Source organism: Calonectris borealis, chromosome 1, assembly GCF_964195595.1.
Source record: "Calonectris borealis chromosome 1, bCalBor7.hap1.2, whole genome shotgun sequence".
Lineage (NCBI taxonomy): Eukaryota > Metazoa > Chordata > Aves > Procellariiformes > Procellariidae > Calonectris > Calonectris borealis.
This window is the reverse complement of record NC_134312.1, coordinates 12,268,774-12,284,255: the sequence shown is the minus strand read 5'-3', so window position 1 is coordinate 12,284,255 and position 15,482 is coordinate 12,268,774. Positions and strand designations below refer to the sequence as shown.

The 15,482-nt window shown below is 37.6% G+C and overlaps 1 protein-coding gene across 4 annotated transcripts in view; it reads left to right on the top strand.

Annotated features, from left to right (window-relative positions):
- Window positions 1-1,454: 1,454 nt before the first annotated feature.
- Window positions 1,455-15,482, top strand: part of CD36 (CD36 molecule (CD36 blood group)) — a 30,160-nt gene continuing 16,132 nt past the window's right edge. For 2 of the 4 annotated variants that reach the window (XM_075144490.1, XM_075144481.1), the window contains exons 1-3: window positions 1,455-1,561; window positions 5,570-5,807; window positions 14,074-14,234. In XM_075144490.1, coding sequence (XP_075000591.1) covers window positions 5,688-5,807; window positions 14,074-14,234 — 281 coding nt within the window. In that variant the 5' untranslated portion in view covers window positions 1,455-1,561; window positions 5,570-5,687. The remainder of the gene's footprint in view (window positions 1,562-5,569; window positions 5,808-14,073; window positions 14,235-15,482) is intronic. The other 2 variants (XM_075144504.1, XM_075144499.1) reach the window with 2 other exon arrangements.

Genomic DNA, 15,482 nt, shown 5'->3' with positions numbered 1-15,482 from the left:
ACTGCAGTTACTTCCTCTTAGAAGAGACAAATGAGCAGTGAAGAAGGCAGTGCAGCCTGGGAGGAAATCTGGAGGATCCCGAACAAGAGCATCCTCAAGAGACCATCATACAAAGAGATGTCCAATAGAAATAATTAATGATAATATTCGTAAAAGTAGTGCATGGGAACCATAGTGTGGAGGACTGCCTCTTTCAGTGGTTAAACTCCACCCTTTAATTAGAGAATAGAGGAAAGCAAATTTACTGCTTTTTTTCAAGGATGTGAAACTGGAGTTAGTCAGGGTCACCAACTTTCCCTGGCAGCGAGCCTTGTACAAAGACTGTCCTACAGGTTCCTTTCAAAGGACCAGGCTCACTTTCACTCTTGCTTTCACTACGAGGAGACAAAACCTCAAATTCACTAATCTTCATCCACCTTAGATTTACTTAGGAGAAGTAGATTAGAAGAAAGGAGCTTCTTCCACAAAAGCTTAACTTTCAAATAGAGTGATATCAAAAACAGAACAGTAAACAGTCAATCAAAACACATAGCAAATACTGAACATGTGGATCACAAACTACTCAGTGCTATACCCTGAAAGTCTGACCTGAGAATCTATTTTTAGGAATATTTTCTCTCTTATAATTAAATAAGTCAAATATAAATCACCTCCTCTTGCTGCTGCCAGAAGAATCTTTTAAAACAATCCATTCATTTAGTTCACCTGGGATGAGGAGCTATTTAAAAAATAGTTGTGCGAAAGCTTGCCAAACTGATTATTGTTAATTATTAGTAGACACTGTGCTGGGGTGACACTTTGGTCTACACAGATGTTACTGTAAAAATAACTGGTTTTTAGATATATTAAGAAAAAGAAGCTTCTGGGATGAAGTTCACAGAACTTGCAGTAAAAGAGGAAGAGCCTTCGCACTTCGTGAGGAAATGTTGTAATCCAACCTGTGAAAAAAAAATCCCTGCAAAAAATATTCTGACATTTCCTGATTTTTATTACTTGAAAATATACTATCACGATGATTAAGCTGCAAGGGTGTTTAGCCTGTATTTTGACAGAGAATGACTGCAATAGTATTTATACAGCAGGGCAAGCTATATATACAAAGAATATTTGAAAATATTCTGTATCTTAAAGAAGCTGTCAGGAACTAGTTAGTCATAACTTACTAATATGAGCAGTTTTAAAGCAAATGGATATTAGAGAAGAAGTGACCAGGAACCAAATAAGTAAGTTACCCTTTTGTCTCCTTGACCTTTGACTCACTTGGATCAAAATTTGACAAAGATTGCAGCTGCTAAGTATATTACCACGAGATGTAGGTAGTGGCTTTTAGTCAGACTGTAAAAATAACGCCCCCCCCAAGCTCTAGTACAACTTAACTTTTTCTTCCGTCAAAAAGATAAAGAGGGAACTGACGTCTCTTGGAATATATAAACACTCCCTCGGAGTTTAGAGGCTATATGCTTGGTGGGGAGATTTAGCTGCTTGTCTTCTCGTAACTTGATGCAAGTCATGTGTTAAGTACTTGTACATTCAGCTGAAAAGTCAGTTGCCCTTATTCAAGGTGAGTCATATGATACAACGTTTAAAATCAGAGTTTTCCTCAGAATTACTTTTTAAATCAGTTTGTGGAAAGCTCTTGAAAATATTTATTTGTAGTATAAAATAAAATGACAGGATTTTGCGAAGCTGTTTGCAAGAAACAGTGAAATTTTACATGTATTAGTGAAATGCTTCGTTACTATGTTAGCAATGGTATTTTATGTTTGGTATTGCTGGCTTTCCCAATTGCATTCTGTCTTTTGATATTTAATATTCTTGGAGCTACAGTTCTGGAGATGTGAATTTATAAGAAATACATCTTTTTAAAGTGATATTTGTAGCACTTAATATTGCAGATAAAAACCTCTGATTTCAAAGTATGTCAAAGATTTAAAAAAAAAAAAGGCAAAAATAACCTCTTCCCTGCAAATGTATCTCTTAATAATTTCAGGATTTTTAAGCCCACCATATGACCATGGAGAAACTGGAATTATGTTTAAAGAAACACCATGGTTTGGGGTTGAAACTCTTAATAAGAATTTTCAAAATTCATTTTAATTTTCACTATACACACTGCTTCTTCCCCATGTAGTTGCCCTCATTTAGGGCAATAAATCTGATTCTCTGTCAGAACTGAAGTAATGCCCTGTCAAGTAATGTTTTAAAATTACTATTAGAGCTGGAGAAATTAAGAAAATACAGATAATATTCTTTGATTTTTATAAGGGTTGCTTTAAACTGACATGTACAGAAGTGTAAGTTAAGTAGGGAAGAAAAAGTTTAATAACATTTTGCATCTTTCCTCCTATTCAGTTGCTTATAACTTGTCTTTTCAGAGATTTGAATGGACCATTTCCATTGTCAATATTCTATTAAGGACATTTGAAACAATAGTAAAAAGTACATACCCAACACTCTAAATGAGATGAATATTCTTATTAATCCTGTAGTCCAATCTAATTTTAATTGATACTATAGTCTCATAGACAATATCTAATTTTGTTACGGTACTTTCTATTCTGCTTAAGGTAAATTATTTTCACTTGAATATGAATTCCCAGACACAACTGCATTCTTATTGGAAATTTCTACTTTAATCTTCATATTTTACATTCAGTTGTGATAGATGAGAATAGCTTGTTGACTCCTATGTGAAATTGAGTGTTATGTTGTGAGTGCACTTCATTGCAGTTGTGTAATGGATAATTTGAATTGCATAAATTGAGAGATGTCTAGACTGCTATTGCTTTGTGTTTGGTGGGAGAAGAGTGAATATTTTACAATTTGCAAAAGCTTGGAATAGACACAAATTATTAGCAGCCAGTTGCTTTCTAGCTGTTTATTGCTAGTGCTCATGAGAGATACCTAATCTGCCTAACACAAAAAAAATACTTTGGAACAACTTGTAGAAACTTAGATGGAAATGTATTTCAGTGGAAGGTGTGTATCTGTTGAATTTGAAAAGCTTCAGTATGTAAGCCAAGAAAAAAAGTCTAGTAATGTCTAAAAGTCCTCTTTAAAACCTTTATGGAAGAGATAATTTCCATTTTTAATTTTAAAATGTGTTTCCACACTTCAAAAAAAATGTCTGCTAGAATAGATAACATTGGGGAAAAAATCAACCTGAAATATGTACTTTCAGAATCTGATTTCATTGAGAATTTCTGTTTCTCCTTAGATTTGTTATGATGTGTAACAGCTGTCAGATTTTTAAATCCCCACATCACTTATCCAATGAGTTGCACAGCAGTATGACAGTTCTGCTTTTGCCAGACTAAAGATCCTGATCTGAACATATCTGCAAAGATAGAAGAGTTGGTCCTAGTAACTTGTACTTAAACGTTCTAACGAATTTCTAACTTGAGTTTGCTTTGAAGTTTGCTGCTAGCCACATTATGCATCCATCCACTATATCAAGGAGCCTTTAATAATTTGGTGTTTTTATAATTCAGTCAAGTCGTCTTTCAGTTATCTTTGTGAAAAGTGCAACAGGTTGCATAAAAATTTTGGGAAAATAGATTTTTTTCTTGATATTACCTGTTTGATGAGTTTCTATTGCTGTTGTGTACAAAGGCACAGTGTAATAGAGCTGGTAGAGAGGAAAGCAACTAAGTAACCTGCGGTTCAAATAAGGTGTACCTCCTCCAGCAGAAAAGCCAGGTTTACAGTTGTAAAGAGATTCTTCTCAGTTCCTAGCCAAAGTAAAAAACTTAGCCAAGTCTGGTTTCTTTCTTGGTCTCTTGTACGTGCAGGTAGAGCAATCAAAGGGTAAAGTTTTGATGTGGAAATCACCTGGTGGCAGGTGGATGGACTGGCTGGCTTTTATAGGAAGAGTACTTTTCTCAGATTGCAAGTAGTCTTTTGGTCATTCTACTTGTAAGTATCCACGGAGAAATACTTAAAATACCAAATGAAGTCAAATGTACAGAAATAGTCATTGTTAATGGCAAGGGACCCATAAACTGCTGCTAGTGCAAGAGCAGGCAAAAGGTGGCTTTCCAATGCAGCTAAAAGGAGCAGTCTGGGCGCAGGTACAGACATGACCTAATTGTGAGTCTGGTAGGACACGGGAGGACACACCATTAGCCTGCTGACCATGGTACCTTGTATGTCAGTGCATGCTGTATGTGTCCTTTTTTTAATAAAAGGACCTCATCACTGCATTTATGAAAATAAAAGACATGCTATTCCTACACCTGCTTTCCTATTTAGAAATCCAGGAAGATTTCTTAACCCTTTAATCCTCATGAGTAAACTGGGAATTCAGGTTGAGTTGCTATTCCACTCCATCTTTCTGTTTTCCTTTGCTCTCTGTGCTCGGCCTTGAATGCGTAATTAACTCTGTAACTAATACCTGCTTTAAAATTGATTTAGAGATGATCACAACATGTTAAGAAACAGAAGTTGGTAAGAATAAAAAGGATACAAACAATGACATCTAAAATAGAAAACTGCAGATTTTCTGTTAGCTGGAGGTCTAAAGCAAATAATAAACTTGCAAATTCTGTGGATGTGATTAATTCCTGAGCAAGAATAAATTGCAAATTAGGCAGCTTTTTGTCTCAGTTATTCATAAGCAGTAACAAATAGGAAAAAATATCACTGGGAGCTTATGTTTTACCTCTTTATCTCTCAGCACTGGTATCTTTCTGATTTTCTTTACAACACCTTTCCCTAGGGGCAAGATGTTAAGATATGTTAGCACATATTACCAGCACTGTTGTTTTCTAATGAGTAATCGCAGACCTTTTTTTTTCCAAGACTGAATGATCTTGAAATATAAGGTGTTACATCTTTCAAAGACCAAAATCTAGACTTGCTTTGAGAAGTCTGCCTTTCTATAAGGCAATTGGGATTGGTGAAACTAGGTAATTGATGGTAAGAATGCAGATCGAAAAGGAAAATCCAGTCATGCTTTTGTCATGAAGTTGTTGAAACAAAGTTTTATCCCTTCAGTAGTAGACTGTGGACTGACAGAGATCTGGAAAGACAGGCCTCTCATAGGTGCCTCCCATTAGAGGCTGCCATTCCCACCAAGGTGCTGATGGACCTTGAGGACTTCTTTACTGGCATAATGCAGAAACAGCCTGGATAGCTCACACCAGTAGTGTAAACTCCCTGTTTTGCCTGAAGTGGGAGCCATGGCCATTGCAGGCTGTGATAAAAGCAGAGGGCTATAGCTTCCTCCTTTGGCACAGAGAGGTTTTAGAGAAGGTGCTTGCCTCAGGAAGACTGTCAGCTGAATAATAATGATGTCAGTTTGCCCCAATGCAACAGGGCCAAAAAAAAGAAGAAGACTAGACTAATGAAAGAACTTATCGGTCTTTTAGAGAATTGGAATATAAAAAGATAATGATCTGTAACAAGCGACTCGCTTGCCAAAAGTACGTGCAACCTTTTTTTTTATTTTTGGCCCTGGCTGCCACTGTCTGGCTGGTTTTGACATGTTACCTTCCTACCTGCTTCATGTCATGCACTTTGTACTTTGAGCTTTGGAATGTGATTATTGTTCACTCTCTCCTTATGTTAGCAGCTTCTCTCAGGAAGATCAGTGAGTCTATTGGGACCAAGAAGTGAGAAAAAAACATCAAGCCTTACAGCAAGAATTTTTTTTACATTGTCTGTCTGCACCCTGACAAAGGAGAGGAATGGGCTGTAACAGAAACTGTGGGCTCCTCACTGGGGCCGTCATCGGTGCTGTGCTGGCTATCTTCGGAGGAGTTCTGATACCGGTTGGAGATAACCTTATAGGCAAAGCAATCAAAAAGGTACAATTTTTTTCTTTTTTTTTTCCAATCTGTATGGTTTGTGGTTATTGAATAGTCATTATTTCTAAGTCTTGTGATCTGTTTCTGCTTTTTTCCTTTTTTTTTGTCTTTATTAAACCTAATTTTTGTAATATATGCAATCCAAACTTCCCCGGCAATAGGTGCTGCAGCAATATTTTCTTAATATATTAATTATGTTGTCATATTTACTTGCTTGCTGTCTTTCATGCTTCACATGAGAAGCCAAAATATTGTTTTCAAGATGTGTTTTCCGTAATTTAGAAGTAAGCATTTTTTATTTTTATTTGAATTATGTTTGTTTCTAGCTTCTTTATTTTTTCCCTATGATGATGATCCACTTACTTATTTTTCTGTGTTTTTTTCTTATTTTGGTACTCACTGCATGCACTTATATTTACATACTGCAAACAATCTAAAAAAACTTCTGATGCAGAATCTAATCCTACACTTATATGCATTCAGCTCTGTGACTACATGATCCAAGCCAATGTGCTCCACAAGACTACAGGATCTGATCATACACATCTCCTTGATTCAAGGAGTGTGAAGAGTAGTTAAAGTAGGGTGTTGTAGACCTGGCAGACATAATTTTTTTCTTTTTTTTTTAGATGATTTTATTTCTTTAAAATCTAGTTTTGTCTTTAAAGAAAAATGAAAAGTTAATTTGTTAAAACTTCAGTGAAAAGGGTGTATAACTGAGGGTCTAAATCATGGAGTAATCTGGAGTGAAAGACTGTGGAAGCCCTGGTGTGTCCACAATGGGGACATGGAGTCGCCTTGGGGTCACTGCAACCAAGGTGGATTCTCCTACAGTTAAAAATCTAGAAACCGTTAAGGTCTTTGGCTGATGGTTAGTCCTCCTAATGATCTGCTGTGGCGCTGAAGACTCTGGAGATCTTGGAGATACTTATTCAAAGGCCCTTCTGGAAAACTGCCCTTAGTTCAACAGCTATTGAAGTCAATTGAGGAGGTGGATATATGAACTGTCAGGAAATGTTAAATTGTCTGTTGAGGCCCTGCCTACATTCTGCCATCACTTTTTTAAAAAATTGAAAAAAAAGTCTTCTACATAACATTTAATTTTGTCAGCAAACTCGGTGAAAACCTAACTGTAGAGAAATTTTCCAATTCTTATTGTATTTTTCATGAAATTTTCAAATTTATAGAGAATGAAAAAATAATTCTCATTAGATAATGTCTCACGACCTTGTAACATTTTACAAAAAAGTCATACTCTCTATATTTCCAAATATTTTTAATTGATTAACATATTGAAGAAATGGCAGGTTTTCTAGGAAGCACGTAGTTTTAAAAATGCATATCTCCTTACATTAAATATTTACTTTGAGTTAATCCAGAGTGTTGTCTTATGCCATTAAGTATTTTCAAAGCAAATTACACATATTAGCAATGTTATGTGTTCATCTGTTTACTTATAATAATGAACCAGTCAAACAGCATGGTTTGCAAATGTCTACATATGAAATTATACCTGCATGAGTTCTTAGTGGTAAAGTATTAGACAGAGTAATTTTTTCTCAACCTCTTTATAATTTTCTGCATTGTGATCATGTTTCAGATGCTTGTATCTATTTCAAGGCAGCCGGTTTGATATATATAAAAAGGAAAAATTGTACCCGTATTCATATAAACATAAAAGAGTAAATTTGTAGAGACTTTATATATTTAAGTAAATGGATACTTTTTTTCATAACCACAAGCCATGATAGATTTTTTTTTTTCCTATTTATCATGCTGGCTATTTAGTGAGACCATGAGACTCTAAGACAATTCCTTTTCAGAAAAGATATGCCAAGGTGCAACAGCTGAAATATGTCATCAGTTCAGCAGATGCTTAAGAGGGACTTGTATCTAACTAATTCTGATTTACCTGTGTTGATGAAAGGGCTAGTAAGAAAAACAAATATTTGTTTGCAATTATATTTAAAATAAATATAGAGCTGACTGCAAAGAAAACAAGTCTGCTGAGCAGAGTGTACTGAAAATACATTTTTTTCTGAAATCTTTCACTTTTGGAAATCTCATTTTTTAAGGAAATGTTTGGTAGAAACGGATCAGTTTCAATTACAATTTTATTCGGAATTTCTCAAGAATAGAGACTCTAGGACAGGAAAAAACTTCATGAGCGAGATGTTCTCTCAGATATGGCCTGTAAGCATTTATATTTCCATTTGGACTCACATGAGGCAAAGCCTGAACTTAGGTCCTCACCCACTGGGTGAAAACAAATGTCAAAATGACATATTTTTAATAAAAGGGAAAAACTGTTTCAGATATCACCATTATAAACAAAATCATGTCTTAAATTCTGCACAGGGCAAAGCTTGAAAAAAGACCCCTAATTGTTCCTCTGCCTATCCTATCTCAGAGTAAATCCTAGTTCTTTGCACAAGTTGTCAGCAACACAGTAAGACCAAATCTATATTTCCATGGGAAATGAATTTTGCTATAAAATGCTGTTGCTGGATTAGAGAAACAAATGTTGAATAAATTTTTTTCTCCTGAATGAACAGTTTTAGGACATTTCATACTATGACAAGTCAAATTGTTGTAAATTAACTTGTTATCAAGATTTAGTCAAATCACATTATCATCAGTTTACTCTCAAGCAAGTCCAGTTGAGCTTCTTAGCATCTCCCAATAAATAGGGACAACTTTAGCTTCAAAAATCAATGCAATGAATAGTTTTTACCGTTCTTTTTCTGCTAGCAGTGGAAGCCTGAGCACGCTTCCCTTAAGCACACATCTTTGCGGCTTACCAAACCCTATCAGCCTCATTTCTTCTTTATTGCAGTCATTGAGAGATTAGCCTGAGTAAACACTGCAGGACGTATTTTGCTGGAAGGTTGCATACTGTTGTTGCAGCAAAGAGAAAGCATCTGCAAGTGAAAAGACAATCTCAGGTGCCCTTAGAAACTTAACAGAGACTCTTAGGGTACAAGCTGTTATCTCCTAGCAGGTAGGTGCTGTTCTCCACCCATGAACAGTCCATGGGTGGACAACCCAGACAAAGTCCATGTAACATGTAACACCAAGATGTCACCACTTCATGTGTTCCAGTTTATTAACATACATCTGTGCTTCAACACAAAACACGTTGCTATCTTCTCTAACCCCAGACTGGTCTACCTGTGTCTCAGATCTTTTTGGGATAAGCTGTTTCTACTCCTACCTCCAGCAGATTTAAAGAATTTCAACATTACATACATTTTCTGAATCTTTTGTAGAGGCTCTTTAAAGAAACTGTCACTTGAAGAGCACACTCAACATGACACCACCAGCAGCATCTTGGCAGGGATCCACTGAGCGAGATTAGTACTGAGCTATTTTGGCTCTGATACTATTCAGGGAGAGGAGACTTCCCCCTTAAAAGGTGCCTTTGGTTTCAGTACCAAAGAGCAAAAACTCTGGTTTCCCCCAGCGCTGAATCTATGCAGAGGGGAGAGATGCCTTTCCATGAAGGCCTCAGGGGTTTAGAAAACTGTCCTTGGTAAGTTAGGAGTGAAACATGAATGTTCTGGAGTTCTTTACAAAAAATATTTTGTCTGAGGCTATCAAAATGTACCTTTTTAACTTACTCCACACATTTCGGTTGCACATTATCATGTCTATTATCATTATTATTAGACATTACCATGTCTAACATTAAAAAAAAATCAAAAGCAAAGGTGAATTAAAAACAACAAATCAGAAAGCTTGCATCTGATGTTGTTGAAAGGAGATATTTTGACATGGCTCAATTACTCCTTTTTGCCTTTCCCTCCCTTAAAACAATATTACTTATTTAGACAAAATTCCCATCATTTCAGTTATGATAAAACTTTTTTTTTTCAGCTGATCAGCTTTTTTTTCCAGCTAGGTCTAACCACTCAAACTCATTGGTAGCTGATTCATTTGCCAGAAAAATCTTTATCACCACTTCTCTAAGAGTTTTTGCTTTCTAGCTGAGCACGTGAGCTCAGGAGGTTAACAGAAGCCACATAATGTTACTTACTATATTTAATTCCTGATGAACTGATAATACAGAATGGTGTATGATTTGGCACAATACCTCAGTGCTGCACTCTTTCTGCAGAGTCCCCAGGGTTAGTCTCTGTTATTTTTAGAAATAAAGCTATCAATTTTAGCTATTACTATGTTTAACCACCTGTCCCTCTACATTTCTGTTATCTATGCTTGGCCAGATTATATCTCCTCCTACTGGAGGCATAGGAAACACTTCTAATTTAAAATTGTGTTTGTGACATTTGTATGCCACTTCTTTATCTAAACTAATGAAGCTGAAGCAACTGCTGGCTCTCAGCAGAACATAAGTGCTATAATCACACATATTCCAGCATTATCAATGATAAACTTGATTGGCTTCCATAATTTTTTATGATCAAGGACTGAAAGAGGACTAAAAGTTTTGATCCAACAAAGCCTGAATAGAAAGGCTAATAATAAGCTAATAATCATCACTTAAAAAGTAATAAATGGCTTTCAGCTGCAAAATGGAAGAAGATTATTTGCTTTCCTGGAACTTACCTTACTCAGTTTTACAGAATTGTATTGTTTGTTGCCTCCAGCTTACATATGCAGCCCAACACATACAACACGTAGAGATAAACCAGTAACAATTTTGTTACAGCCTAAAGTATTCATGGCATTTCTCAGTTCCCAGAAAATGGCATCTTTTGTCCATCTGGCCAGATCCTTTGTCAAGACAACAACTTTGTCTTACATTTTGTATTTCTTCATCAGAAATCATGATGCCTGAATTTAGCATAAAGCAACAAAGTACAGCAAGCTTCTATTGCTGACTGATCAGCATTTATTGAATTTATGTATTGCCAGCTGACACACCACAAGTGGGGAAAAATTGTGTCAGAAGCAAAAGGGGTTAAAGTTCCCATTGATTTCACTCAGCCTTGCACAGTTAGGTCATGAGATAAACTTGGCTGTGTAGCAATTACATATGGTATAGTTACTTTTGCTAACAATTGTTAACTATTGCATAAGATACTAGAGCTGATGTAGGTCAACTAGGGACTTGAGAAAAGTTTCATATTATCAGTTGCAAATTAGTAGTTTCTCAAATTACCCTACCTTTCGTAATATCACAAAGCATGGCAGTGTTACTAGGGGAATATACAAGTGACCAGCCATAGAGAGGGGTAATATTTAGGGCTGACTTCACCAGCGATCAGACAGCCAAAACCCAAGGGCTTGCTGGTGTGAGGATATTAGTTTTATTAAATGAAGACATGAATAAAGATAGAGCTCTTAGATTTTCTTCTGCTTTAACCCACCATTTTCATGCTTGAAGTATGTGACAGAGAATCATACACACCTCCTTTGTGGGAGAAATGTTATTAAAAATAATGGCTGAATGCCACTGAAAATAATGGTCTTGCTCCCTTCCTCCCCCTCCCTCTTTTGTCCTGCTGCTTCCCTTGTTTTAACTCTCTGATCCTTCCCCCTACCCACACCACCGAGCCAAGTGGCTCACTGGTAGAAAGGTAACCCAGCAAAAAAAAAGGAAATAGTCTTCCTCCAGTCCGACAGGCAGAAACAGCTCCCTGAGGAATGAGAGCTGGCACAAAGGAAGGGGGAGGCACGTGGATCAGGTACTGGGTGCTGCGGGAGCTGGCTTGCCCCTTTGGCTGCAGCACTGTCGGGTTGGATCAGCTGTTGCCTTGAAGCATCCCCCAAGAGTGTCCACGGTGGCATTAGCACAGAGTAAATGGTGGGCTGCAAATCTACACAGTAACTCGGTGTGAGCTGGCTGTCATTGTACTCAGGTCCCAGTGACCTCTTCATACAATTGCCGAAGTAATTCTTCTCTGTTGGCATTTCCTATGGGTATAATGTGGACATAGTAGTTATTCTTGCATGAAAAATAAAGGAAAGCCACCCCACCTCTTTAGGTGGACAGCAAATTTGTTCTAAATTGATAAGAAAGTACATAGTATAGTAAAGTGCAGTAAGGGGCAGTACAGAAAGCACATGAAAAGGCTTGTCACATTGCCAACAGTCTCAGTTAACACAGAAAGTTGTCCTGGTTGTACTAAAAAGCCGGTATAAAGTCCTGCACGCTCTTAGCTTTCCCTGCAATAGCAGAGAGAGGATTAGAGGCAAAGATCCACCCTTTGGAAAAAATAAGATCATTTACATGGAGAAAGCTGTGAGGAAGCATGTTCCTTATATTCTTCCAAGTCAACACAAAGTCATAAGACGTGATCATTGCAGAGTAAACATTTTTCAAAATGCCCCAAATGTCTAAAGCTAGAGGCAGGTTGGGGACTATTTCTGCACCTCTCAAGGATGGGAGGAGAGGTCCTATGGCTCAGGCACCCTGAGCAAACTCTGCAGTGGCAGGGGAGTTTGCATACCATTCTGTGCTATTATAACCCCTAGCAAAGGGTTATAAGGGGAGGGAGGAAAGGATGGAGGGGAAAACTTAAAGCTTTTAGGAAGCAGGTAACACTGCTTTAAAATCTATTGTCACAAGGTTGAAACTTCTCTATTCATTTCTGTGCCTGTGTGCTGTTGACTTCTAGAGAGATTAGTTTTTCCTCTTGACCATATAGCTGCCAGGAATCCTTAACCATTTCCCTATCCCAGTTACACAGGGGTCAAATCCTCGCATCTGCCCCCATCCCAGGATCCTGCTGAGTACAGATCACAGACAGACGCTGAGCAGACCGAGTTGCACTTTTCTTTATATCAGCCTGCTTCTCCCACATCATTTGAGCAATTCTCTGTGGAAACTGAAAAGGTGATTTCCAAAACATGTAAGCATTTCTCTCTTCACCACGGAGATGATCTGCCCCACACTGGATCACAGCTGTGATAGAGTCTTCGGCCTCCTGAGGTTTGCAAAATGAGGCTGAAAAGAATTTTAGCTGTCGAGTCTGAGTGCAAGACCTCAAGCTGATAACACATTTGCCGCGGCAAGGTTTCCTTCCCCTCTCACACAAATGTAGACAGCGCTTTACACCACCAGCAAGGCATTTGCAACTCCACCATACAAACAGGCTTTCCACAGACAAAGCCCTGTCTGTGTTACAAGTTCTCCAAGACATGGTATTCGTTTCTAACTGCAGTGGTTCTTGATTGATAGTATCCTTTTTTTTGATGCTGCTTGCTAAGCAAACTCTAGAGGCAGAATATTAAGGTAGAAATAAAATCTAGCAACTTGTAATTTAAAATGTCTTTTCTTGCTATCTGGAGGGATCCCAGCCTTTTGCTTCCTGGGACTCTGTGAGCTATGCAAATTAACTAAATAAGATTGCACAACTCTAATTAAAAAGCATTTTATATGTTGGAGCCAGGCAGCCTAGATTTTTCTTCTTATTGAAAAAACTTTTCTAAATTTTTACTACCAAGGGGAAAAAAGGACATTATCCCAGGGCTTTGGGAAAATCATATTGAAAGAGGCCTGATGGAGACCAGGCAACACAGGCATTCCCCTGACAATACAGGAAGCCTACCTTCAAACTCTCCTTTTCACTGTACAGTCCCAAGGACTGAATAGGCATTTACCATGTTGTATCTGAGTGCAATAGAGATAAGGCTTTTGGTTACTCTAGAGTGGTTCCCAATGCCCCGTCTTGTCCTTATGGCCATATTTTGCCCTCTTTCCCTGGACCTGGGAAACCTGCCTAACAAAATGTTACCAAAACTAGAGAGATTTCTTAGAAAGTCTCAGTTTTGGTGACAAGAGTTTTCTGACAAAAACCAGTCCTGCAAGAACACTATTTGCTTTCGCTGAGTGCAAAATGACTTAGTGCATGAGTAACGCTCAGAGATAACTGTCGTTTCTTCCTCTGGGATATTAGCAAATGTATGAAAAGTAGATTATGGATTCTAAAAACTGCTGGGTATCATTCAGTCATTCAAAGATTTTCTTTTTACAAATAATCAGTGGATTTGGTAAGTATTTGAGAACAAAGGCAATGCCCAACCACAGCAATAGGAAAGCTTTGCTACCGGCTACCATAGCAATTATATCAGCTTTGTGGTCACTTATTTTAGGGGGACTCACTTTTGCTCTCACTGAGCAGGAATGTCAGGCTGCCTTCAAATGTTGGCCAAAAATGTGCACTGTATGCCTCATATTGATGATAAAATAGCGTTTTTTTCTGTTTGTTTGGGAATCTTTTAGGATCATCTGGAAAGTAAATGCAGCTTGTCACTCATTTTTTGTGGTTAATTTTAGCTTTGATTTTTGTCCTTTTAGGAAGCTGTCATTACAAATGGTACCATTGCTTTTGAAAATTGGCGTGTGCCAGGAAGTTCAGTTTACAGGCAGTTTTGGGTTTTCCACGTGCAAAATCCTTCAGAGGTATTAGACCAAGGAGCACGTCCAAAACTTGAACAAAGAGGACCTTACACATACAGGTAAGCAAATATGTGACATGTCATATCAGAAGTTTTGTTAAAGTCAGAGAAAGTTCCGCTGAGTTAAAATTTATTTTTGAAATTCCATTGTCATATTTTGGTCAGACTTGACAAAAAATGCCTAAATTGCAGCTACAGACAGCAATCACAAACACTTCCTATATTGGCTCTCACATTGGGAAAACACATATAGAAATAGGTAATTGGGTGTGAAGCTGTTTGCTCTTATGAAAAACAATTGCTAATTAGCAAGGCGTTTGCCACCACAACACAGAGGCGCATTGCATTTGTTGCTGCTCAGCGTTTGCCATCTTTTTACATAGAAGAAAATATGCCAGATGCCGTAAATCCAAGAGATTATCATCTTATCACCCATATCTTATCACTCATATTTATTTTAATAATGTGTTTTGTATTCTTTGCTCCTATTTAATCTATAGCTTTTCCTCTTTCAATTTTTCCTCTGAAAAGCATTCCTTTTTCTGAATGTAGCTAGGGCCTAGGTGCAACAGTCCATCCCCATTCCAGGAAGCTTTTAATCATTTGCTTCATTTTAAATGTAATGTTGACATAGGACTAATCAATGCTTCCTGAGTCATTAAGCCCAATACACAGCTATCATTGGCACCCTTGTTATGAAATTGCTTTCCTAAAATGATAAGATATTTTTTCTTAATATCTTTGGGGAAGTATATTATATTTGCAAGATAGTTTTGGATTGCGGCATCTAAAACTGAGGGGCTTTGATGCCAAAAAGATTATTTATTTCTCATTGGAATACCTTGGTTCGTAAAGTACCTGGGAAGACATAGGAAATGGTTACACAGGAATCAGGAAACAACCTATTTTCTCAGGAACAAATCTCTGCCAGAAGCCTGGATGAGACTGTGTAAGAAATGATGACTATTGCTCTTCTCACTGCTGCAGTCATGTTCACCTGGGATATTGGGTCTACCTGAATCACTGTGACCCTGGGTCTTTCTCTCTCTCTCAGTCTCCCTTGGCCTTGAAAACGCAGCTGTCCCCAGGATTCTGTTGGGAAGTGGGAAACCTTGTTTTTAGTCTTTTGTCTCCAGTTAGAAGTAACATTAATTAGAAAACAAATCTCCCAACTTTCAGGGAGGTGCTCTACACATTAGGCTATTAATTAAAATGGCATGCACACAAGCCAATCTTGAGAAGTCAAGACCCATCTGCTTTTGGGGTAAGGCCCACCTGCACTGGCCACATCTGTACGATGGGGAAATG